The sequence below is a fragment of the Cyclopterus lumpus genome, chromosome 14, assembly GCF_009769545.1.
Source record: "Cyclopterus lumpus isolate fCycLum1 chromosome 14, fCycLum1.pri, whole genome shotgun sequence".
Lineage (NCBI taxonomy): Eukaryota > Metazoa > Chordata > Actinopteri > Perciformes > Cyclopteridae > Cyclopterus > Cyclopterus lumpus.
In genome coordinates, this window is record NC_046979.1 from 11,702,311 (window position 1) to 11,728,373 (window position 26,063).

General features: G+C 40.3%; 1 protein-coding gene across 5 annotated transcripts in view; it reads right to left on the bottom strand.

Annotated features, from left to right (window-relative positions):
- The window catches only part of LOC117742340 (T-lymphoma invasion and metastasis-inducing protein 1-like), a 61,575-nt gene that overhangs the window by 1,107 nt on the left and 34,405 nt on the right, over window positions 1-26,063 (bottom strand). Inside the window, exons 16-30 of one of the 5 annotated variants that reach the window (XM_034549554.1) lie at window positions 25,236-25,448; window positions 23,926-24,059; window positions 16,478-16,702; window positions 15,995-16,063; window positions 15,736-15,861; window positions 15,322-15,430; window positions 14,783-14,962; window positions 14,482-14,600; window positions 14,269-14,377; window positions 13,093-13,151; window positions 12,616-12,712; window positions 11,861-11,948; window positions 11,604-11,776; window positions 11,118-11,494; window positions 8,986-9,521 (exon numbers count right to left, since the gene is read on the bottom strand). In XM_034549554.1, coding sequence (XP_034405445.1) covers window positions 9,468-9,521; window positions 11,118-11,494; window positions 11,604-11,776; window positions 11,861-11,948; window positions 12,616-12,712; window positions 13,093-13,151; window positions 14,269-14,377; window positions 14,482-14,600; window positions 14,783-14,962; window positions 15,322-15,430; window positions 15,736-15,861; window positions 15,995-16,063; window positions 16,478-16,702; window positions 23,926-24,059; window positions 25,236-25,448 — 2,132 coding nt within the window. In that variant the 3' untranslated portion in view covers window positions 8,986-9,467. Of the gene's footprint in view, window positions 1-8,985; window positions 9,522-10,586; window positions 11,495-11,603; window positions 11,777-11,860; window positions 11,949-12,615; window positions 12,713-13,092; window positions 13,152-14,268; window positions 14,378-14,481; window positions 14,601-14,782; window positions 14,963-15,321; window positions 15,431-15,735; window positions 15,862-15,994; window positions 16,064-16,477; window positions 16,703-19,201; window positions 19,265-20,077; window positions 20,163-23,925; window positions 24,060-25,235; window positions 25,449-26,063 lie in introns of those variants that run through there. The other 4 variants (XM_034549555.1, XM_034549553.1, XM_034549556.1 and 1 more) reach the window with 4 other exon arrangements.

Below are 26,063 nucleotides of genomic sequence, written 5' to 3' on the forward strand. Positions count from 1 at the left end.
ATAAATCCATAAATATGTTTTGTCCACAATACAATATAATATTTGGAGCGTCAATGCCTCCAGCATCAATATTCTACGAGCAGAGAGTTCACTATAGGAAATCCCACAGAGGCATGCAAATGAAGATGCATATTAAGTACTCAAAGATGAACAATCATTCATTTTCTCCAAAGCATGAAGTAAAGTCTCAACACTTTGTTTCTCAGAGGCTGCTCTTCCACTGTTCTGACTTTAACCATTTGGGGACCCGGGGCCACAAACAATGTGCTGCGTGGACCAGCTGTCAGCAGGCTTTGAAGGAACAACGGGATTCAGACAGACTTCTGTAATGGCCCCTAAACTCCTCATCAACATCCTGTCATCCGGGTGCAGAAGATGTGGAGTGTGGACTCAAAGGCAAGATGAAATGGAAGTAGTGTAATTGCTACCGCAGTGTGAAAGAGCAGGAAATAAAAAGGCTTTAAGAGCTTCTCGTGGAGGTTCAAAACGGTCTCATGAAAGACGAGTCAAGTCACATCAGTCAAGAGCAACAAAAAAAACATTGGGCAAGTTATTGTCAGTCTTGTAGTTAAATTTTTCAGGGTAGTTTTATCTGCCTAAAACAGCAAGTTGTTGCTCTTTTGCCGATTCTGCAGAACTGACTAAACTCGTGAACAACTTTTCTGTTTGTACTATTTGTTCAGATCTAATGAAATGCTTCCCGTCGGTCCTGCTGCTGATGTGCTATAGTGAGCAATAGATAACCTGGGACTTCACCAGCTTGTACTTTTATAAACACCTACATTTAAACTGTGTCTGCAAACAGAACATGTGTTACAGCTGTGTGCGAAGGTGTTGGACCTCTGCACATCCAAACAATTACAGTACATTATGGCTGAGATTTAGAGCTGCTCTCATATTTTTTTATACTAATGCTCATTTGATACCTAGTTTTTGCCATCAGTAAAACAGTGATGTCTGACTGTAAATCCTTTTGTTGATTTGACTAAGGAAGCCTCAGCATTTAAATAATTAAAAGAAAATATAGTTTTACCATGTACGTGGCCCCTGCAGGAACACTGTAAAGCTCTTCAGGGATTAAACTGATCCTTTAAAGTATATCGCAGACACAGCTTCTAATTTCCACAGACAGGCAGTGATAATGAGGCATTCTGACTCATTGGGCAGCCACAGGTGGACGATTAATTCAACCTAATTAATTGTTGCTCTGATAAGACACAATGATATGGGAGGCAAAGGAAAAACATATCAGGTCTTGGTAGCAACTGCTGGTCAAGTGCAATACATGTATTGGTGATGTATTGGGATTAGCAGTCCTCGGTCAGTCACAGTGCACATCTTTCACACAATATAAATTACCAACCTAATTCAATGTCTGGCCGTGTAAATTGACAAATATGATTGATAGTCGATACATGTCGATCTTTCAAAATTACTAGGTTTTCTATGCATGCTGAAGGAATGTTTATTTGTTGGATTTCATGGATTCAAAACATACACACTTTCTTCTGCAATTATTGAGATTATCAAGTACATTGTTCTACCCGAAAGAAAACTGTGCCATTAAATTGTGAATATGTGGTACAGCTTAACGGAGGGATGAAAACATCAAATAAAAAGCTGAAGAACAAATCGGAGCTTTGTGCCAACCTGTCACGCAAACCTGATCAATCTCTTCAAAGCCCCATGGGAAGATAAAGATGTTTGTTTGTGTGTATGTATGTGTGCGTATGAACATTTCATCCCATCCAGCCATCACTTCACTATTTAATTACAAATAATTATGTTTTACATATCATGCGTCATCCCTTCTTGCTGAGCAACTTGAACTCTGCTATGGGTCATGACTGCAGCAGTCATAGAAATGGCATGTTGGTGTTTTTCTTACTATGCAAATAAATGAATGTACCTCTGAGCACTAAAAGCATTCTTTCAAAATAATGAGGAATAATTTGCTCCGGGAACACGCATCAATATGGCAGACAGCATAAATGGGTGCTAAAAGTTTCAGAGGATCCACAGGACTCTGTAAATGCCTTTTAACATGCCTTTGGAGTTTGTAATGCAGGAGGAATTCATCTGCATAAAACATAAGCACAGTCGAGAGGCACTGAGGCTGCGTAAAAACACAGCGCGGCTCATTATGGTCAAATTGAGGATGAGTGCAATAAACATAAATTTAAAAGGTGTTTTTTCCATTTACCTCAGTGGTGATTGTTTGAGTACAATTCGTGTTATTTAACGATGTTTTATGGCGTTTCTTTTTAATTAAAAGAATCAAAAGAGATGGGGTGATACAGAAAGGAGACAAATATGAGACACTCAGTTTGGTCTTTTGGTGAAGTGCACCACTGCACAATTCTCTATCTTTACATTCATCAGCAACCATTGTTTGACTCGCAGATAACAACTTGTGCTCATCTGCTATTTGCATAAAGATTACCGAGACATTTAACATCCTGCCACAATCTGGATACAAGACATTGTTGATGTTGTCTCACATCACTTTAACATCACTAAAACTCAGACTGCCATAGCCCTGTGATGCTAGATTATAAATTAAATGATTAGTGGATGATTAAGTGTTAGTAAGTAGCATTTGCATGCAGACTTTATATTCCCAATTAGTTTATTACCATGTTACACTGAGTTTCACACTTTGAACAAAAAGATTGGTAAATAAGTATTGTTTTTTTTGGGGGGGGGAGATAATTTCTTCATTATCGGTTTAACCTCCAGAAGGTGCATCATGATTTATCTTTTATTTAGCGCTACATTTCAGTGGAGGACAATTCCACATCAAACTGTCTCTCCTTGAGTTATTGAGATGTGGATTTTTCTAATAGTAGTGAAGGATCACTGGACAGGAGAGTTCTCCTTTTTGCCGACAGGGACAAGAACTCCTGCCATCTGTGTCTCTGAAAACAGGGATGTGCACTTTGGCTACAGGCAGGAGGAAATGCTTCTGGGAGGGTGGAGAAAAAAAAAAGTGATCTCAGGTGTCAAACTGAATGACAGATATTTCACTCCACCCTGGCTGAGAGAACACAGGGGACATGTTTTGTTCCCGACCACACATCAAGGAAAACGCACAAATGTGCAAACAAGGCAAAAATGCAATCAGGGATGTCAGAGGTGAAAAACAGAAGAAGAAGAAAAAAGAAGAGACAGACGGAAATGGACAATGACTTCAAGGACACCAAAAAGGCTGGCGGTAGTATCTGAAAGTCAACATGTCCTACATCACTATCAGTTTGCACTTGAATTTGTAAGAGTGATGTACAAGGAGAATCTTTTCATAAAAACGCTGCAATATATGATGTTTTTGGTCCAGAGGTCTATGCCAGTGCTATTCAGCACAAGATAATCTAGCCCTTATTGTATCTTTTTGACAGAATGATGTCAGCTTACTATTTAAGAACTTGACCATTTACACCAAAAAAGAAAAGGGAACGAGTAGCCGTTTGTACGATGGGAGCAGTGTGTGTAGCAATTGCAATCATGCTGACAAAGGAAACACCGCTTCCTTCAGATTGAGTCGCTCGCAGGTTCCAAAATCATTTGTTATGCGTCAGTAAATGAAACAAGAAAAAGGGGCATAGACGCAACTCTGTTTTGCTCACATCCAGAACTCACAAGAAAAGCCTCAGGATCAATAAGTGCAAATTGATACCTGTGTCAATACAATCCCGTGACAAGCTCCCTCTCCTCTCTCACAACCAAAAGTCCTGGGTTTCTACCAGCATGATGAACGATCCCACTACTGAGGCGGCCAACTCCAAAGTAAATCTGTGTATATATCTTCAACTGAAGTAAGGCCAACTTTCCAAAAAACACTGGCAATTTGGCAGCAGAGGGATTCATTAGTTTTCCTAATGGCCGGTTGAGAGAAAGGAACTAATGAATAAAATCTAATGAATAAAATGAAGTAGGCGCCCTTGGAATAAATGCAGGTTACAGCTCCAACTTGACTTCGAGCTAACATGAAGTGAAACCTGGAGCCAAACTTCTCACACATGCATGAATGCACTTGCACACACGAACGCTGATAGTGTAAGTCTGTCTGGACTTGTGTTGAGCTGCACTTCTTGGTCTCGAATGGTCCTGAATATTAATGTGTGACCCAGAGTTAAACTGCAGATCAGAAAAGCTCTGCATGTGATAAAAGGAATAAATGCTGCTCATCCTAAAATGAGATCACAGGCGAGCGTCCATCAAGGTGCTATCAAAATATGTAACCTATAATAGAAATATTACATTCTGGAGTAGAATTTTTATTTTTTCTCCTGAATACCAGTTATAACACATGAGTAATAAGTATTAAGTGATCACAGATACAATATATAAAGATGTAGACAGTACAGCTGATAAGTGACAATATATTGCAATACAGAAACATATGTTTGATGTTGTTATCTTGATTAATCTATTAACACTACAGTAACTGTTACTTTTCAAATCAGTAATAAGCAAACATACAGTTATGTGCTTATGTAAAAAAAGATATTTGGGGTTGTGAGCTATTTGGTTGTTGTATAATCTGTAAGTCAATGTGACCTTTTGTCTTTTTACCAGGCTCTTTATGTTATTGGTGCTTCACTTGTGCAGATGCTGTTGTGTTTATTGGTCCTAAAAATCCTTAAATCTGAGTTTATTGTGTACGTACAAGCAGGATGTGTGACATTACAACTAGTTTGCCGTGAGATGTGGGTACTTGAATCCTCCAGCGCACAAACACAGAGATGGGATCTGGATTGTTCAGTGAGGGAGTAAAAGTAGCTCTTATCTAAGTGATTGAGCTTTCTTTTGTGGAAAACCCATATCAGACACAAATAATCTGAACAGAGCATGTCATAGGTATTATAGGTATACATATGTTATCAGTCTTAAAACGTGTATGAATTGAACCTTCAATTTGTTCAGAAACCCGACATCCCCAAATCCTTCATACTCTGTCACAAGGCAAAACCAACGGAGGGAGATTTCACCTAAATGTAGACTCACAACCCAGAACTTCTAATTGTTTAGGATCATAATGGCTTCATTTAGTTGTTGGTACTGTATGTTACTGCACCTTCATTATCAGATGCATTAACATTTCAAACATGATTGACTATATGGTAAAAATACAAAACCATGGTTTCTAGTGTAAAGAAATACAATTAATAAGGTCTTGCATTTTTTATTTTTTCTCAATATAGTCTGTATACAATGAAGCTGTATGGTATCTGATCCAGGACCAGCAATGCATGTGAACCTCTTCTATACCTCTCCAAGTTAGGAACAGGTGGCAGTGACACCAATTCTCAATTTATTCAGTCAAATACGTCCACATACTACAGTTGGACATATTACAGTTGGACATATTACAGTTGGACTCTTGGCGAGGCGACGCTTGGATGATGAACATCACAGCGTTCACCAGCCGAGTCAAATCCAGGTGAAGTTTCAGGACTGGTGATTACATCGCCATAGTAACATTACATCCATCTCAGTGATGGATAGGTTTGAGCTGTTTGTAAAGATCAGCTGGGGGACATATTTTGAATGAAAATGCCCCCAAGAGGCCAGAGGAGTCTTCAGGGGAGATTAATAATCAATTACTCTCAGCTTTTTGTTTAGTAGACTTCTGTATAATGCACCTTAAAATCAGATTGAAATATTAATACATTTAAATATTTAATTAAAATCAGACAAACCCTATGAAGTATGCTCGAGTCATAACAAAGAAAAACTTTCCTTTATCGATGGCATTTTTTAGACATTTCGATAAAATTATGATCACCAGCGAGACTGAAGACTTCAAGATTATGAATTAATAAAAAGGTCAGTGTTTCATTTATCAGCTCAGAGGGTTCCTCTTCAAACGTGAGCTCTATGCGATGTTAAATTAATTTATGACTCATTTTCCAACCTTTGTTTTCTGCATAGTAATTGAATGTGTGGACTCAACAGGGGCTGGCAGATGGTAATATTTTAAAGTTGTCAACATGTATTTTGTCTTTGATGGAGCAAGATAACACGTTCCTCTTTTCTGACACATCCTTGCTGTGAGTATAACTCAAATAATAATAATAGCAATGAATGCCATAGTCACTTTCACAATATACAAGGCACGAAATAATCTAACCCAACAATCTATAAATCTAAATATATATATCTATATTTTAAACATCTGTATTTGCACATTTAAATACTAAGAGTAGGAAGTAGTGACAGATGAACTCCTATCTCGGGTAGAAAATGGAACAATTCATATACAGAACACGCCAACAACACCGTGCGTAAACAGCTGTTGCGCTTACCGATTCGGAGGACTTGTGTGGAGCTCAGACAGAGCTGCGCCTCGAAAAGAAGAAAGAAGAAAAGTCTCCTTCTTTCCTCCATCGTGCTCCAGGAGAACTCACCGCGGGCATCGACACCATGACAGAAAGAAACCGCCTCTATCCACGCGCTCAAACACCTGCGGTGCCATACCAGCGCGCAACGCAAGTTGGATTTTCCCAATTCGAGCCTTTGCACTCTGCATCACCCCGTCGCACCAGATACAAGAACAACGATGACTCCCAGTTCCGTGGAGACACCTCCTGTACAAAACCAGTTCCGCGGAGACACGTTTCCTGTACAAAACCAGTCCAAGCCACGTCTTCTGAACAGAAACTGTGAGGCAGAGTAAAGCACGTCCACTTTGACTCACGCGTCAGCCGGGAGCTGGGGAGAGGGTGAGCGCGCGGATCAGTGCCACGCACGACGAAATGTAATTGATTTCCGGTACGCCTTTTCAAAATAAAAAATAAAAATATAGATTTAAGGAGGAGAGGACGGGGGTCGGTCGTCACACTTTGAACTTTATTTGGATTACTCAAAAACTTTTATTTAGATTTGGGAAATTAAAATGAGAGGTTGCTAAAAAAAAAATTCTTATTGAAATCCAAGGACCTTTCTTGAAACATTATCAAGTAAATTAATTCCTAAGTGCATTTTTTTTATCCTTGTATAATAATAGTAAACTCATTCTTATGCCAGTCACTCCATATCAGTCACATGTGACAATTAACCACAGAGAGAATCCTCAACTGGGAGTTGTTGCTAACAACAACACGTTATAGTCTGGCTAAGAAAAATCTAAACTAGAATTCACCCTTCATATTATATTATTAACCAATTGTGTAAAAGTTCAGAAGAAAACCCGCTGGAAGACGTGAACAACAAAAAGTCTTCTCACCTGAATTGTAAGTGTCTTACTCCTGAAATGACACTGTAAGTGACCTCTGACCCCAATTCAATGTCAGTCCTACCAACATTTTTTAACAGCGCCTTCTGAGAAGGAGAACTCATTATCCCCCAAGAGCCTGTCCGTTAATGTATAGAAGAGACATGTCATGGCATTAAATTAGTGTTTTTGTTATTCTATTGTCCAAAGAAGTGATATGTGTGTGACTGGTATAACCTCATGTTGCATACATGTAGCCTTTAGGCTACAGCTGTCCTTCACTGCATAATCAAACACCTTATTTTGACTTTAATGAATAAAGATGTGCAGCTATAGCAAGAGTAGTGGTCATCTATTTGGAAATATATTGGATCAAGTAATTATTTTTTTTCTATATATTTCCACACCCCAAAATAGGTATCTTCATTATATGATAGACCAGTTTTTACATTAAATGTAGCCATAATCTAATTCTGGTCATCTCTGCATAGTTTGGCTCCATTCAGTTGGGATTACGGAGCAGATGGATTGGCAGCGGCTCTCTCCACAGGTCCTGATGAGAGGAGAATAATCTTCAGGTTGCAGGACGGATGCCAGATTATCTCTCACTGCAGACAAGCAAGGTTTTTAATCAGACTGGGTCACTGGATGCCTTCCCAAAGTCAAATAACCACAACAGGACATGGAAATGTATTTTAAATAAGAGTCACCTGATGTGCTTTAACAGCCACCTTTAGATGTGAACATATTTAATCATCTTTAGAGACCTGCCTAAATACTATATTTTATTTATTCTTCTGTTTTGTTATTAGAGTAGCATAACACATACACACATTTATGTGGCTAGGCGACATCAATGCACTGCTGGATTTCTGAAGTTTATTGACTCTACACTGTTGTGTGATATTGTGACATTTAAAAAAAAAAAAAAAAAAAAAAGGCAAAGATTCCAGGTGCCCGCCACCTCGCAATCTTGCTCTCTCCTCAAGCAAATTCTGCATTACGTCAGAACTGACATTTTGTTTATCACAATGTTTGTGAACTCTCTCAAAGTTGGCAGCCAAAGTGAGGTGAAAAAAACCTGGCCAACTTCAACTTGACAAACCAACAAACTTAATTAACTCAGAAAATGACCATCAAATCTCTCCAGAAGGAGCCGTTGGGCAACAGCCCTAACAGCTAACTTGCCCGATATGAATACTGAGCAGAAGTGTCTCACTGTAGAGCATTGGGTAAATATCATGCATGTAATGTCTGCTAGAGCTGCAGAAAGAGGACTATTGCACATTGAATTAAAGAATACATTTTAAAACAGAATTTTCTTCAAAACATTAGCCCATTCTGGTTACCAGAATTTAATTTCAAAGAAATGTCAGACTTTACTGTATATTTTAGGTGTTTAAATTACTTTGAAAGATATGCAATCTCTTTTACTTTATATCATGCAGCAGCTTTACTAAATCAAACCTCTACTTCCCAAATATTAAGTTATCCATCAAAACTGATTTGATCCTTTGCAATACTTGGAATCCAACCAAATACAATTTAAGATAGCAATTGAATCTGCTAAATCTGGCATCTCTCATTTTTATTTGATCAACTGAATGTGATCTTCCAATAACCTCTGTGAGGCCGTTATGCTATGAAAAAGGTATCCCTATGAAGGAGAAAATTGAGTTAGCTCTGTATCAGTGTGGTAGAAGAGGGAAAGCTGCCCTTTGACTTCAGTCACGTGTGTAATATGAAAAATAATTAGCACTTTCACACAAAACTAAATTTAGAAAATTTATTTTAAAACATAGATGATAATACTACACAATTGTATGTACGAACACAGTTTTTAAAAGTACAAAGGGAGGAGTCAAAGGGGTTCTCACAGGATTTGCCTCCAAGGCCAGGTGATTGTGTCTCACAGTCTGAGCGTCCATAGCGGGCATCTTCACCCAGAAAGCTAAATTCTAAGAAACCAGCATCATAATAAAAATACAACAATAAGAACATCCAAAGTGTATCATTTCACCCCAATGACCTCACACTCTGAATCAGAGTAGCTCTCAGATTCCCTCCCCCTCACAGTTGGGTATTAAGTGCATGTTCAATACATCCATTAAGGTGTGCATGACCGAGCTCTGCACACGGTTTTTGCTGTGATGACAGTGAAACAACACAGCCTGGTGGAAAAAGGGAAGCAATGCAGGAGGGAGAAAGAGGAATTATAGTAAGGATTGACATCAAATGTCATGGATGTAAAGTCTCAGCAAGCTTGTCCGTGGTTGTGATGCTTCTTGACATGACAAAGGGAAAGGAGCTGGAGGGAGAGAGAGAGAGAGAAGATGATATCTGAATCGGTCAGAGGATGACAGGTCAACTGCATGATTGACCTTCTCTGTGGAGAGTTACTAACATGGCTCTGTTGAATACCTCCCTTTAAAACAACAAAGAAAAGTCAAGTAAAACAGGATTGTTGGAGGAATTAAGCTATTACAAGCATTACTGGTATGGCATATTCATGAATATGGGGCATGATGAGAGAATGGCCTCCTGGAGTGGATGCAGTATATTAATGACATTAATGAAATTCATTAGTTACCAAAATAAAAATGGGGTTTTATTTGAGGAACAAAATTAGAGATAGGATATTTATGTGAAGTGCACAAGTGATGGCGCTCTCAAAGTCTTTTTCTGGCACCAAACACACAGAAGGTGGTTTGTAACACTGGGCAGCCAAGTGTGCTGTAAACATTACAAATTACAGTAAAAAGGAAATCATTAAATAAAGACTTGGTAGACTACCTTGTAAAAGAATATGCTAAAAAACAAAAAGTGAGCTTCAAAATGTTTCATACAAGAGGTAACGGCACTCTTTTGTACTCCTGACTATACACCAATGTGCAGCTGATATTAAGTTAAAAACAATAAAAAGCACAATAAAGCTCATTATACCATCTCACCATCTTCTTACACAGCAGTCATTAAGCCAAAAGCCCCTGAAGAGAAGTTCAGTAACAGACAGCCCTTGAGTGTTAAAATACAAACACAGTTTCTGAGTCAGAAAAATATAACACCCACATTCCTGTGTTGAAAAATAGACATTTTAGCCACAAGATCACAGTTAAGTGATGATGTCTCTTCAGTAAAACGTGTGCACAGTACAGTAGGCATCTATAGCGTCTGTGTTCCTGTGTACTTTATGCACTTACAGTGTACATACACACACACTTACTTGTGTACTTACGTGCACATGCAGTGTTGTGTTCATATGTTCACATACAATTCCACAGGTGTGTGTATTGCCTGGGTGTATGTCTAAAAAAGTAAGGACCATGTATTCTTTCTGCTTCCCTTCTAAGCAGTACATTTTACTTTTTTTACGTTTACGTTTCAGTACTTTAGGATTGTCGGTACAACGGAGATGCAGGTTAGGTGGGAAGATGAGGGTTGTTTAGCGATACAGGGAGAACTGGCTGAGGTTGAATACCTTCTTTACACGAATACCTCCAAATTTCTACACATTTAAAGCTTGTAACTAATCATTCCAATTTTCTTGCCCTCCTTTATGTAGAAAGTAGAAGAAGCCACTCTTTGTCATCTCGTTTTATATGACTTCCAATCAGAAGACGTCACTGTTGCACCCGTTAGCAAAGTCGTCCCGCCGCACCCAGATGACGTCATGGTCTTTATTTGTGGCCCCCTCCACAGCACATTGTGTCAAGGGGGCAAGCTTTAGAGTTGGGGTTGCACAGCGAGACAAAGAGACCCCACAAGAGGTGAAGGAGTCTACCAACCCTGACTCATCATCATCATCATCATCATGCTTGATTCGATCAACTTCCTCCTCCTGCATAACGCTTAGCATTATCTCACTTCCAGACTCCACTCGTCCGTTCAGGTTGTGGCCCCTCACCTCTGCGACCTGAAGATCGATACCCTCCATCCTCCCCTCCATGTCGGCCGGTTCTGCCGAAGCAGCTCGGACAGACTTGCAGTACTCATCGTCGTCGCTCAAAATGTCCGTCTCCTTCATCTGCCCCACGTCGATGCCCTCACCCTGTTCTTCATAGCAACCCAGGTCAAACTGCTCCTCCACCCAACGGTCCGTGTCCTCTCCTTGAGGTTTGTTGGATTGAGGAAGAGCATGCTGGGACAGAGGCGGGTAAGAAGACTGGTGGGAGGTGTCGGAATCGTTGCTGTTGTTGTTGCCATGGAAAATCATGTCAGTGTCAATGGTGAAGCGGTTCCTCACCAGTTTCCTGCGGGGCAATGTTCGTGATGGAGCTGATGCTAAACAAGCAGAAAGAAAGATAAAAGATATCGTCTTGTTAATGCCATGTACAAACATTGTTGGCCCTTCTTGACCTGTGAACTAGAAGCTATACTTAAGCGTTGTCACCTGCTCTGTTCATGGCGGGCCGTGCTCCTTTTAGGGCACACAGACGTTTGCCCCCAAATGGGACGTACTGCTTGTTGGGTGGCAGCGACTCTGTATTAAGAAGCTGGCGGCGCTGCTTTTCCCGAAGAATGGAGTGGACTGCTTTCAGGAAGTCTTTCTTACTTTCTGGAGAACTGCAGAATAGACAAATTAGGTTTTAGTTCACATGTTTTGAATACATGTGTACAGTTTTCCTTTTTTTATTATTATTATAATACCTGCAGCACAACTGGAAGGTTCTCTCTGGTCTTCCTTCAGATTCCGATCTTGTGTGAACTATCTCACACACCGCTGTGCCCTCAGAGTCTGAGAGAAGGAGCATTCAGTTAATTTCTGTCATCAATTTCTTCCCTCCTAAACAATAGGCCATTTGGCAGATGAAAACACACTTTAAAAAAAAAAAAAAAGGTGGTTATTTAAGGTTCATATGACAGAGACGTGAGGCAGAAGTAGGATACTATTTGTAAAGTCAAGTGTCTCCCTTGTGAGATGTGTAATACATTCATATATTTATTAGACGTACATCTGTAGCACATGCAAAACAGACTCATTCTGGATGACTGACAATATTAATTATGATATCTATGCTTCCCAGGCAAGACAAATTAATGTCTCCACATGGCGCCTCAAAGAGCTTTATCTAAACATTTAAATTATTGTCCAATACATATTTTTGACTAAAGACGAGATAACTTAAATGTTTTGATGATGGGATTTGATCGTACAAGTCATCTATTCCAATTATGCTGCAGCTTTTTAAGTCACTGATTTTTTTTAAACAGTAGAACAACATCCATCAGTGAGTTAGCTCCTACATTTAACCCTTTACCTACTTCTATCTAAATCAATTTTCTTTTGTGCAAGGCTACTCGGTTGGAGCAAAAAAAACAATCACTCCTCAATTTGGCAATAGTACCTGGAGAAATGGTGAAAATGACATTTTCTGCATGTTACTGTATTTAAATAGACCTACTTGCAAGGGCACGCACTTGGAGAGAGTCCGTTGCGATCATGTGACGGAAACGGAAAGGATCTTTGTCATCACTCACAGATGCACGGTGAGATACGCCCTAAAAAAGAGGGACTGGTTGGATATCCAATACATAACCACTGCAATACATCAAGACGACAGCAGAGAGCACAAGAGTGCAGTCACAGACAACCATCCTGTAGTTGATTGTAGCATACAAGGGGAATAGTAGAAGAGTGCACATAAAGTATATTCAGTCTATTCAATTACCAATAACTACCCTCATTCAATTGCCACATGATGAAAGACATTAACCTTAATTTCTTTGTATCCTCAATGTGCCACACAAAAAAAAACACAATTTAAAAGAGAACCACTTAAGAGAAAGCCCTGAGCCCCAAATCCACACAATACATCCAACAACAAAGAGTTTCTCTGACTGGATTCATCAACAGAATATAGGAAATGAATAGTACTTACGATTTTTTTCCTGTGCTTGTAGCTGTCTTTGTACACAAATACAACTGCTGTCTTGAACACTAAATGAGGGTAAAGGAAAGATGGAAACCATAAGACGTTTCTTTCCTCGATGTACTACAGTGCAAGCTTAATGCAGCACGTCAATGGATGCTTTTAGACCCATCTTTCGAGGAAAAACAGCCTCAAACTACTGGCATGCTATATCAGCAGCTCAAAAGATGAATATGGACCAAAGACACGACTTTGCATGCACAAAGCAACCTCTGCAACTCACTATCGCCTTGCCAGGAAAATCCATTATATAATGTACATGATATATTTAAGACCAAAAGTGTCCGGGCTGACACTTTTAAGAAACAGGACATTTTTGGGTGGGGGAGAATTTAATGTAATCCCATTATGAAAAGATAACATGCTGCATTTCACGTGATAAGTAAAGAAATATGTTATCTGGTCTATTCCCGACTGGGTTTTCCTTTTAACAAGTCTATTTCCTCACCGTCTGAAATAGCACCCAGCCCACTCTGTGCATGGCAGTATTATGTGGGATACAGTAAAGTGTCACGTGCCTGCAAGTGTTAAGATAGAGTATGCAGTGTTTCTGCAGGGCAGAGAACAGTAGACATACAGTAGCATTGCTCTTTTGTTATAGAAGAAACGGCAACTGCATATCTATTGTATATGGAAATGTTTTTTTTCTCATCACACATTGTTTCAGTATTTAATACACAGTGATGAGCGCTTTGCAGATCATGTGTCCATTTGAAATACTGCCAATGTGTGATGAATACTGACAATATTCATATTGAAGAGTTTGATTTAAAATGAAGACTGTGGATCCATTTCACCCATCATAACTCAAAATGTGGTGGAGCTTCAATGCAACAAAAACTAAAGCAATAAAGTCTACTTTTATGAAGCTTATATCATTTCTTTGATACACCATTATGATAAATGAGGATTTACTACAAGGCTGCTGAATTTGAGTTGCATCGGATATAGTGAGATGGATCAAAGAAAAGCCGGTAAATGCATGAAAAAAGGAAAAAGTTTCTATTCTCGTTAAGAGACACAACTATTAAAAAAAGATTTAAATCCTCCCAAAAATGCCTTTATAAGAAAGACAGTAGCATAATCAATGCTACAATATAATTCAAAATCAACATTAAGCCTTACCAAAAGCAGCCATATCAGGGTCCTTTTTGCCCTTGACCAAAAAGCCTGGAGGGTTGATCCACACCACAGTAGCATGTAGCAAAAGATCCCCCATCGAGAGGTCAGCCACCTGGGACAAACGGAAGTGAATCAACAGATTGTAAAATATAACTTGAAAATGATTGATGATCTATTGGCTTCACAATTGATCCAGCCTTGATTAAAAAATGGTACCTCTTTTTTATCTGCGGTCTGGTCATTGATGAGCTGATCGAAAACCGCTCCGTACTCCTCATGGAGCTTTTGCATCTCATTGATGTGGCTCGCAACTTTATTCATAGCCTTCATTGCAACTGAATTGGACAAACATTCAGTCGTCTCCAAATCACAAATGCCATCATTTTATGCATCTTTATTAATTATAGTTCCATGGGTCTGAAGCTGATATATTATACAGCTTCACAACAGTTTAGTGTTAAAAAGTGAATGTGAATAATATATATATATATATTTTTTTTTAAAGACGTTGGCTTACCGTCCAGGTGATAATGTTCCTCACTTTCGGGGTCAGTCAGAGAGTAGAGCTCCTTTAGCAGCAGTGGGTACTTCAGGACCCTCTGGATGGGTTTGATCAAGTAAGACTCCAGAGTGGAGGAATGTTGCTGTCTGGGGTTTCTCTCGGCCAAGAAAGCCTTGAAATCTGGGTCGGTTTTTGCTGAATGAGCAGAAATATGAGCATTTGTTCATTTTGTACAGAGGGCAAGGAAACAAATAGATACAGGCCGCCGCTTCTAAAAGATCCTTTAAAGTGTCCGTCAGGGTAGCAACCAAAGCAGTAAATGCAGAACTCATCTCTCTCTCTCTCTAGTGTATGCCTCACTGTGGCTGATACGAGTTGCAGCATGCCCTCCTCCATACTACAGGGCCTGTGAATAAAACAACATGCTTCCTGTACTACAAAAGGCCCTCAGCTATCACATGACACTAATGGTAGAGAGCAGGAAACTACTGTACAACTTTAAGAGCGGTGTCTCCGAGCGTGATGCCATGCAGTCAACGTGTGAATGTCGTTACCTTTAGCCAGGACCTTGGGGACCTTGGTGTGGCTGGCGCAGAAGGCGCTGTAGATCTTGAAGCGATCGGCATAATACAGGAATGAACCCCCCAAGGAGAACAGCACTTTCTGTGGAAACACAAGAGCATTACATGCCATCTCAATAGAAATATCGTTGATCATATATTGAGGCTGCACTCTAGTAAATGAGACTTTCTTTTTAAGTAAATGTTTGACTGGAGTTAAAGTGATTGTGTTTGGTTTGGGAGGCCCACAGCAGATAGAGGACATGTCCGCCATAGCAAACATGTCTACAGAACTGCATAAACACCCGAAACCACAAGCCAGGTTTAAATCAACAGTAAAAGCATGACAAATTATTAAAAGAATTATAAATATAATTAACAGATATAAGGAAATGAATATTCCCTCACCTTAAACTGCTCCACCCTTTCCAGTCTTTCCAGATCTGGCACCAGTCGGATCCCATCTTCCAGTGTGCGGAGAAACTCAACCTGGAACTCCACCATCTCCCCGAGGTTACCGAACAAAACGTCCAGCTATAACACACGCAAAGCATTGTTCTGAAACGTTTCGACCTCGAGAGCATCGTCAGCGTTTCGGTTATGTAAATCTACAACAATTCATATAAAGTTTTTTTATTCTTGGATTATACAGATCAGTAGAAGGTACCTCATCCTGTGTAAGGAAGCTCTCTTTCTGCAAAGGTGTCAAGTAGCACTCTATGAGGCAGCTCAGGTCCTGAAACAGACGAGGGATAGGAACAAGATCAGCCTGTGATCAGATGTTGAAGGAAGAATAATGAAGAGCTTGTGTGGGTGTCTAATGACGTCACGGCAAAAGCGCTATATAAATTAAATGCATTATTATTATTAAGGCTGTTTAATGAGGATGAGTCTTTCCTGAGGATTTTATGTAAAATAAAATTAGCTCTCACAGGTATGAACATAACCCCCTATGACATAAAAAGCATGTTAACAATCTGCATGCTCATTGTAATGATGATGACGCCTCAAACAAAAAAGGTTGAATATAGATTTACCACAACAATATGGTGATTGTGTCCATTATTATCAATACCGATACAAATGACTCGCTGGGTATTGATTTGAGTGTTAAAGATAGTCTTAACGCTCCCGGAGAGCTTATACTGACTTTGACGTAAGTCCTCTCCGTCTCCACAAGTTCATTGATGACCTTGCGTAGTTTGTCTGCGTGGGAGAGCTGTCTCTGGGTAGCAATGCCTGCTGTGGGTGGTAGAGCTGACACAGGGCTTGGGGAGAGGGATGACGAGGAGGACGATGAGGAGGATGACATAGGGCACTCCAGGGGATTCATGTCATGGAGACTGCGGCAGAAAGCAGTGACCTGCTCTGTGCTCTGTACAGAAAGAGAAAAATATTATGTCACTCATATGTAGAATTTATTTAAGGGTGGTTTATTGTCAGAGAAGGCTGCTATTAGACCATTTTTGACATGTTAAAAAGTATTTGTTCTCCTGAGAGCTACTGTAAGCGGGAATCATTTCATGGGTGCAGAACAAACTAAAAAATATGCACCACCAACAAAACATGCAAGCTTGCAAAACCTGCCATAACACCACCCCTGGTATCAAAAATGTCAAGCCTGTGCAGACCTGCCAGGCAAAACTGGTACCGTAGAGGTTGCTAATGTTGGGAAAAACAACATCTGCCTCCACACACACCAATAGCAGTTGATATTGCTGCTACTCTTAAAAACTAAAGACTCATACATTTCTTCAAAAACGTCTGGAAAAAAAACTTAGTTGAATGACAAACTGGAACATGTATAGTTAGGATCAAGAGGCTCCGTCTGCTTCTTTCATAGTTCCAAGGCTGTGAATGTGACGTAACAGAGTGTAGGCGAAGAAAGTGACATTATCAAAAGTGAGGCTGGATGTGCAAATCTGAAATGCACTGTGAGGGATACATCCTACAATACCAAAAAAATTACACACCTTTCCAGTGTCTGTGAATAAAACCCATTTTCCTAGTTGATTCTTATTAAAACATTGGTGAAACTGTGGTTTCATGGGTTTGGTTGCTAGCCAAGTCCGGGCATGCAGGTCTGTTGAGACATCTTTTCACCGTCTCCACTCAGCCAGGACTAGTACATTAAAACAACAACTAAGAACAAAAAATGAATGAATGACTCTGAAGACTAATTGTACAAGATTCATGCTCCATTTAATGTGACTAAAACCACCACTACACGCCTAATTCTTGCCTTAATCCGGGGATGCAAGCCACATCTTTATCAGCAGGATCTGGATTTCAGCCATCGTTTATTTTGATGGGATTAATGGTTCCAATTCAAAATGGCAGTCAAGTGTTATTCATAAAAGTACTGTGGCAAATACTGTCACACAAACATCCCACATCTGTGTGGAGTCAGTGAAGGTGTTTATTAATTGTAATCCGTGACAACACACTGCGCCTGCTTGTGTGTTTCTACTGACTGATTTACAGACAGCTGGTCAGCTGGAAGACACGGCATGTCTTTGCTGATTCCATGGCTTGTCTCCTTTTGAGCTGCAGTGATGACAAACACAATTTTCCATCCTGGTATTCAAACCAGTTTCTCAACACTGCTGGGCCCACAAGCACACATAATTTAAAAAACATGCCGATACTGAAATTCCTCCCATCGAGTTCACTAGAACGATACTAACAACAACAACAACAACCACCACACAAGCAACCCTGTATGTAATACCGGTAAAATAATAGCCAATATCATAAAGCCTGTCCAAGTCATTCACACTGCAAGAACAATATTGCAGACAATTTAAAAACTCATCCGTAAAACAGGTTAATATTGAAATAACTTAAGATCCAGTAACAAAAATGTATGTGTGCACATATACAGTATGAATAACCATTTCCTGTACACGCACGACATTGACAGTCTTGTCTCTTTCTAATCTGCAACCTTTGGGTAGCATCAAAATACAGACAATGTTGATAGGTCAGTAATAAGAACGATTTAAAAGGATTGGATTTAAGATACACAATGCCACATTTTTCAAATTGCATTGTACGTTTCAAAAACAACTGAAAGTTCATCAGTATAGTTAGATTTGTGGCAGTGATGCTTTTTTTTATGACAATGAATATTGCTTTACTCGTTCCATTGAAATATAAACAGGGTGATATGATTAGGTCTGAACCATGAAATTTATGTTATCACAATGTGTGTGAAGTCAAACATATTCCATTAGTTGTTAGAAGGGTTGCTCTGATGGGAATTGAACCTCTAACCTCGGCACTGTTGGTACCATCACAAAATCACTGAACTCTGCAGGATAATATACACACACAACACAAGGGATCATACACACACACACACACACACACACACACACACATCAGACTGCACGGCTCACCAGCTGTAACATATCATAGATGGATTCGGTCGAGCGTCTGGAGCTCCTGCTCCTCCTAAAGGCTGACAGATCAAACAAAGGTCAAGGAGAAATCAGGTGTCCACCTACTGTCCTGCTTTTCCAGTGCAGGTAACTCCATTCCTCGTTTAATGCCTCTCAGAGCTAGGAGGAATAATTTTTACAGTATCTTCTGACACAATGTACGACTAATGCACTGTGCAGGATGTTGAGCGCTTCTAGCCACACTGATAAACTGTAAAAGTAAATACCTGCAATTCAGATCACAGCGCTCTGCAAAACACCATTGCTGGTGAATATCATTTCCGTTGCAGCTGAACAAATAGGTCAACACACAATGAATAAAATATATTGCAATAAACAGCCCCCTCATGCCACTTTATCCTAAAGAGTCTATCCCATCAGCCTCTCGGTCTCAATCCCCTGCTGTCTCTGCACGTTTACTGGTCATCTACCCGTTTCCGCTCCCTTTTCTTCCCGTCGCTGTCCTTATTTCCATGTCCCTTCTCTCCAGGTGTTCAAGAGCAGCATCAACGGAGAATATAAAAGATCAGATCCTCACGAGAGATGGACGAAAAGGGGGAGGGGGGGGGGGGGGGGATAAAGAGGAGGGGAGGAAGCAGTGGGTGGTGCGAGCCAAACACAGGTATACAGGAACCGCACGAAAAGACAACAGCCACTCAGACTTATATCACTACTTTTGAGAAACGACAGCAGTCGTATTAAACAAATGGTATGTATGAGCTCCATCTCAAAATGTAATGAAAACATACCCAGCAGAATAAGAAATTCCCTGATGTACTAAACATCTCTTCCTGGTAGTCAAAGCAGCTTGAAGTTTATATTTTAATCCAGATCCGACTGGAACTTCAAGTTCTCATGCCATAATTGCTTCCATCTAAAACCTGAAATTCACTTTCCAGCTCCATTGTCAATCAAGTTATGGCTAACCAGACCACACCTGGTGCACACACACACACACACACACACGTCATGACGGTATGAGACCGTTTGTTACAGACCTAAGAGCGGTAATAAGGAAAACATGTTCAGGTTAAATGAGGGGAAGGTCTACCAAGCCGGAAACACACACAAGTTTGCTATCAGTCTTAGTTGAAACGAATCTTTTAAATTATGTATATCAAGATGTACATCGGATAAAAGATCAATCAAATCAGCCAATGAGCACGTGTGCTCAGAGTTCTACACACGCAATATACAACACGTTGACCTCAGACATGTGAGAAAGACAACATCCTAACGGAGAAACTATGAACAAAACAATCAGAGGCAGGCAGCAATTAAACAAATAAATCCGCTGGCAGCAATACCTTGTCTATCGTCAGTCCAACACATCATTTCCAACAGATCAAAAATGTATTTTCACCCTTTTACAAAATATACTAGATCCCGGACTCGCCCTTCATCACAGAGAGAGACAGAAGTACAGCATGAGGGAGGAGCATGGAGGCAAGCACAAACCTGTTCTTACAGCCATCCACTGAAACCACGAACAGCGAGAGTCAGGATAAACACAGATTACACATGTCCACAAAACCTGACATACAAAAACACATAACACACACACTTTGGGTATCGAATCTTGACATGTATTATTATACACATGTATAAGTAAATATACATTTGGATGGCATGTACTCCTACTCAAGAGCAGGCATGAACTCGTCAATGTCAGCGAACATAGAAAGGGGGGAGGGGAGAAAGGAGAGTCTTGAAGTTCAGTTTCATTTGAAATCAGGGAAACATGCAAATCCATAAATCCCTAGGAATGATGGGATATATGCCATGACAGAGAGAGAGAGAGACTTTAATCATTTAATCTGAAGCAAAAGGATGTTATGACACCAGTCTTCACAAATGCATTAACATTTAGACTGGAGGCAGTCCTGCAAGCTTCCTCTCACAACTCTGGGAAGTTAGAAGGGTGAGTTCAAGGCATTTTCCTTGAAACAGTATTCACCATTGGGCATTAATAACAGAACATAAGAAAATGCAGTTTAGCATCTAATCCACACACGCACACGGCTGAATAGTGAAATATTCCAATCAATATTGTTAATCATACTTGATTTATTTTGTTCTCAATATGCTTAGTGTTAGAAGCATTATTGTTGTCTTGCAGTCTTCATGAAGCGGCACAGAGCTCCCTCTAGTGGAGGTCTTTGAGAAGACAACAACTTGGACAAAGCAGTTAGGCCTGATTAGATGGCAGTAAGACAAAGCAGGTTGAGGCACGATTTAAAAATTTATATATGATTTTAAAGCTAAATGTGTACAAAATGTATGTATGTATTAAAAGTCCGTTACTCCATTAAACAAATGCACTGCCTGCAAGGAGCTAATTAACCGGAATTATACCATCAGGAGTTAATCAAAACAAATCTTGATGGAAACTGGCCCCTACACCCTTCACACAATGAATAATGCATTTCCCATTTCAAATACCCCCAAGCCAAACTGATAGAGGTTTGTAAATTATAACCAGCACTTGTCAGTGAGGATGACTACACCTTGGAGAACACCATAATCACCGTCATCTCTATTATCGCAAGCAATCACCATTTTATTCTCTAGTTGGTTTTTCCATATTGAGGAAGTAGTTCTGTGCTTTGTCTAAAATAATGAACCTCCCCGTTTCCTCCGGCTAGCCAGACACTCATTTATCTCCACTAAATGATGTGAAACACTGGAGAATGAAGTAATTAGAATGTGGGGATAATTAAAATGGTCCCATTTTGCCTCCTTTTCCTCAATCTTGCCACCATGTGACTGCAGGCGGTGGGTGAAATGAGGTGAGAGGCAATCTTCAGCACTTTGGAAGCTTTCCAAAGAGCAGAGTGTGGAGAAAAAAAAACCATGGCAAAAAAGGGAGACTCAAATTTTTTTTTAGTTTTCTTCAGTTCCCAGGGAGTCTGTGGCAAGGTTTTTTTTGACAAGAGTTAGCATCGAAGTGCATCAGGTTCTGGTCAGGGCCCACAGTCGACTGGGGCTGTGCAGTTTGAGAGCCAACAGCACCCTCGTACTGTTTATCTTAAGGAGCAGCAGGGTGTTAGTGAGGAGGAGAAGGGTCAACAAGGACAGGAAGTCACAAGGAAACTACAAGAAGAGAACGTTCAAACCAAAAGATAATGAGACACGATAATCAGAAAGGACAAAAACACTGAGCTGTCATGTCTGACAAAAGGACAAGGTCACCATTGTTGTACTCAATTATAGGGATAACATATATATATATATATATATATATATATATATATATATATATATATATATATATATATAGATAGAGAGAGAGAGAGAGAGAGAGAGAGAGAGATCAAGTAGCCAAGGAAAAAAAGGGTAGAGAGAAAGGAGGATAAAATGAATGATGCCAAAACAGACAGCAGATATAAATTAGGAGAGCTACAAGCCAGCACATGTTAAGACACTGAAAGGTGAAGTGAAGATCATAGATTCCCAGAGCTCTGTAATACTATTGCACTGCTTTGATATACTGTTTTGCCCTGTATTGCCTTGCAAAGCTTCCCCCCCCCCCCCCCCACACACTTCTATTTTAATGTGGAACAGCATCTGATAATAAACCAAAAAGCACACGACTAAGCATTAAACACCAAGGGAAAACTATATCCTAGTATCAAGCCTTATTGTGTCTCCAAAAGAGACTACATTGTGTCACACAAGGGATCTACTCGTGTCATCATGAACAAACCCATTGGTTGATGAACTCAACCAGATTGTACTCAGTGTGCCGACTAAATCACACACACACACACACAGCAAAATCCTTTAACTGTTAATTAGAAGCTGTGCGGAGTTTCAAACTGTTGTAAAGTTTAGAATTGCTGGATGTTTTCCTCGCATTAAGTGCACCAAATGAGACGCAAAGCCTCTCGTCCTTGTTCCGCCATCCTGGCGACCCTAACTGTCGGTATTTCTCTCATCTTTGCAATCTTGGCTTTAAACGAATAATGGCACATTGGAGTCACAGAACCACCACTGTCCAACAGGACGGGAGCCGGCTCTGACCTCACCCATTAGTTCACCCTCGAGACTGAAGCTCACTGACACATATCCAAGGCAGAACACAGCACTGTCCTTTCCCTCGCCTCTTTTGTCCATGTCTCGGCTAACGACAGAGGTACAAAAAAAATGTTTCTGGTTGTTACTGGTTTAATGGAAGTGACAACCGTATCCAAGGGAGACCGGCTGGCACACGCGTGTCCCAGCAATCACTGCGCCGACCCTGATCAGACCCGACATAATCTTAATTAGACAGTGATGCCGTTCACTCACTCACCCGCCTGTCCTCATCTCTGTGCTCTAGTGCGCACACACACCCCAAAGTAATCATGCAATATGTTGTCAGCACTGTATAAAACAAATCTGTTATGTATGTAAGAATATGATGATGGTTAAAGTACGTTGTAGGTGTCAACATAATTTACAAATGAACTGCATGAATTAATCAAAGTAAAATGTACGACAAAGCAACTTCAAAGCAGTTATGAGTGTTTCAGACATCTTACACACTTGTGTTTCTTGTGCCAGATCTTTCAGTTGAAAAAGTTTTTGTGTAAAAGGTCACAAGTATCACATTAAAAAAAAGCCTCTGAACATCTTCCAGTATTTTCTCTACACACAAACAAAACCCATCTCACACAGATGAAGAAATATTTAGGATAAGACCTGCCAGAGGGTTTTTATATAATCATGAGCACATGCACTCTCAGTATTTGGTCAAACGTACATCCAGAATGTGTTGGATTGTTGGTCAGTGTTTTCTTGTTCTGTAATGACAGATCCGAGACCAGAAAAGGGGAGAAATTAACCACACTGCTGCTGAAGTCAGCACGCTGAAAGATGGCAGTACAATGCAGCAGCTAGTCAGCCACTTCAAAACACCAGCATTGAGCCCACACACACACACACACACACACACACACACACACACACACACACACACACACACACACACACACACACACACACACACACACACACACACACACACACACACACACACACACACACACACACACACACACACACACACACACACACACACACACACACACACACACACACACACACACACACACACACCTGTTTGTCAGTGTGTATGCATATCAAAGTTGTGTCTTTGCACTCCATATTCTACCTTTTGTCCAGTCCCCATGCACGTTTTGTCTTCCTGATGACCTCTTGGACTCTGCAGGGTTAGCAGAGATCCTTCCTCTAAACTCTCCTCTGGGCTCTCCACTGTCAACCCCGACACCTCATCCAGGATGTCCTCTGCAGACAGAGACAAAAGGGAAATTGTACATATATGCAACGTGTACCCAAATATCAGGATGTTTACAGCCTCTTTTGTACAATTAACTTGTTATTTAATTAATTGGCTACACTTCCTTTCATGGTGTTGAAGAGAAATCTGAGTGTTGGGCTAGCCTTCTAGATATATGCACAGTACACTTATTAAAAACTACCTTGCGATTTGGCTTCCCTAAGTTACAATGATATTGATGGCGTTAAAAACATCTCGATAACCATTATTGTTTCATGTTTATGATATGACCATATCGTCTGTTATTATATCCACATCCGTGAGAAATTTTAAATGTTCTTTGAGTTGAATACCTCTTGTGCACACACCTCTGAAGCATGATATCAGATAACCTCCATCTGGCTGCTGAAGTGGTTTTTTTCCTCTCTGACCCTGTGCATATGGCTTATCCTACACAATGACAGCTCCACACTGCTGAAGGATTCATATTAATATTCATAGTGCTCCGAGTCCCTGTATAAACAATGCCAGTTTGTCAGCCTGTGCACTGCAAGCCCCTGATTTATAAAAAGGAATACAAATGGTGCCCTTGCACAGATGAAAAGAGCAGGGCAGAGGAAAGCTGGCGGCTGCCTGCAGGTTGGTTATCAGACAGTATAATTAGTAGACCGCCCTATTCACCCTCTGCTTAAAAAAAAAAACAACAACAAAAAACACCATCTGCTTACTTTACAACACAAAGTTAGGGGTTTAGAGAGAGTTAGAATGGTACAAGACAAGAGGTGAGAATTGGAACTAAAAAGGGAAAGTAAAATGAGCACTGCAATTTAAAATTCCATTATCTAAAAGGATAGTTTTATTTTATCTTTTTCTAACATGCTGTCAAGCTACATATATAATAGGCAGTCATTCAATAAACCTGATCTGATCTCAAACAGAAACACCTGTTAAAGAGATGAAGAGTTTGAGAAGACTGACACCACCAAGTCAGCTCCTGTGTCAAAGCTGCATGTCAAGTTTCCACTCTGGACCCATTCCACTTTTACCTGATTTGATGGCTTAGTTATCGTAAAAAAGAAAAGAAAAATAAGCCCCCATGTTTGTCACTAGAGGACACTGTTGATGCTGTGTACATCATCTAATAACGCCTCCACAACTGTGTTTGTGTGGGACAGGAATCTCACCTTGGCTCTGGGAGAAGATGTCTGTGGCTGGGTCCTGATCCCCATCGGACCGCCGCGGTGGAAGGGAGCACAGCACACGAGAGTCCAGCTGTGGCAGGGTGCTGACACTCAAGGTCAGCGCTTGCTTTACAAACGCAGCCTTCATATCATCCATTTGGAGGGCAGATGCAGGTTTACCATTTAGCAACAGAATCTCATCACCTGCTTTCAAACCTGGTAGAGAATGAAAGAACAACAAACTAAGTGAGAAAATCAAGTTATACAAAACCCAGTAATTACATCCTTCAAAATGGCTTACATTGGGAGGTATAAAACAACAACATAAACAGCAAGATAAAAGGCTGACAGTAATAAAAGCAACACTCAGTGAGTGAATTGCAACACCAAAGCACCATCCAACTGAGTAACTTTCCTTTGGGCAAATCAATTCCAGTGTGCTAATGCATACAAATGATCTACACAAGCAAAACTTTAGTGCCATACTCCTCAACAGCAGCTCTGGGGCTAATCAGACATGGTGGGACTCTAATGTCTTCCAATACATAACAAATGCATCCCTCTCTTATTCGCCTCAGGCAAATGCTGATCTAACAAGACTGGATGGCTTTAAGAAGGAGGATGCAATGCCTGTCTATTCCTGTCCTGCCATCATTTAAATCATCGATGTGGTACTATATATGAAAAATATTCTATGGAGTTCACTGCATCTCAGTTTGAGGCTTTCTCTCTTGCCTCACCCCTCAACCACCTGTGCCTGGCTCTGCTAATTGAGAATTAGCACTCAATCAGCCGACCAATTAGCAGACTACCTCCCCCAATAAACCTGAT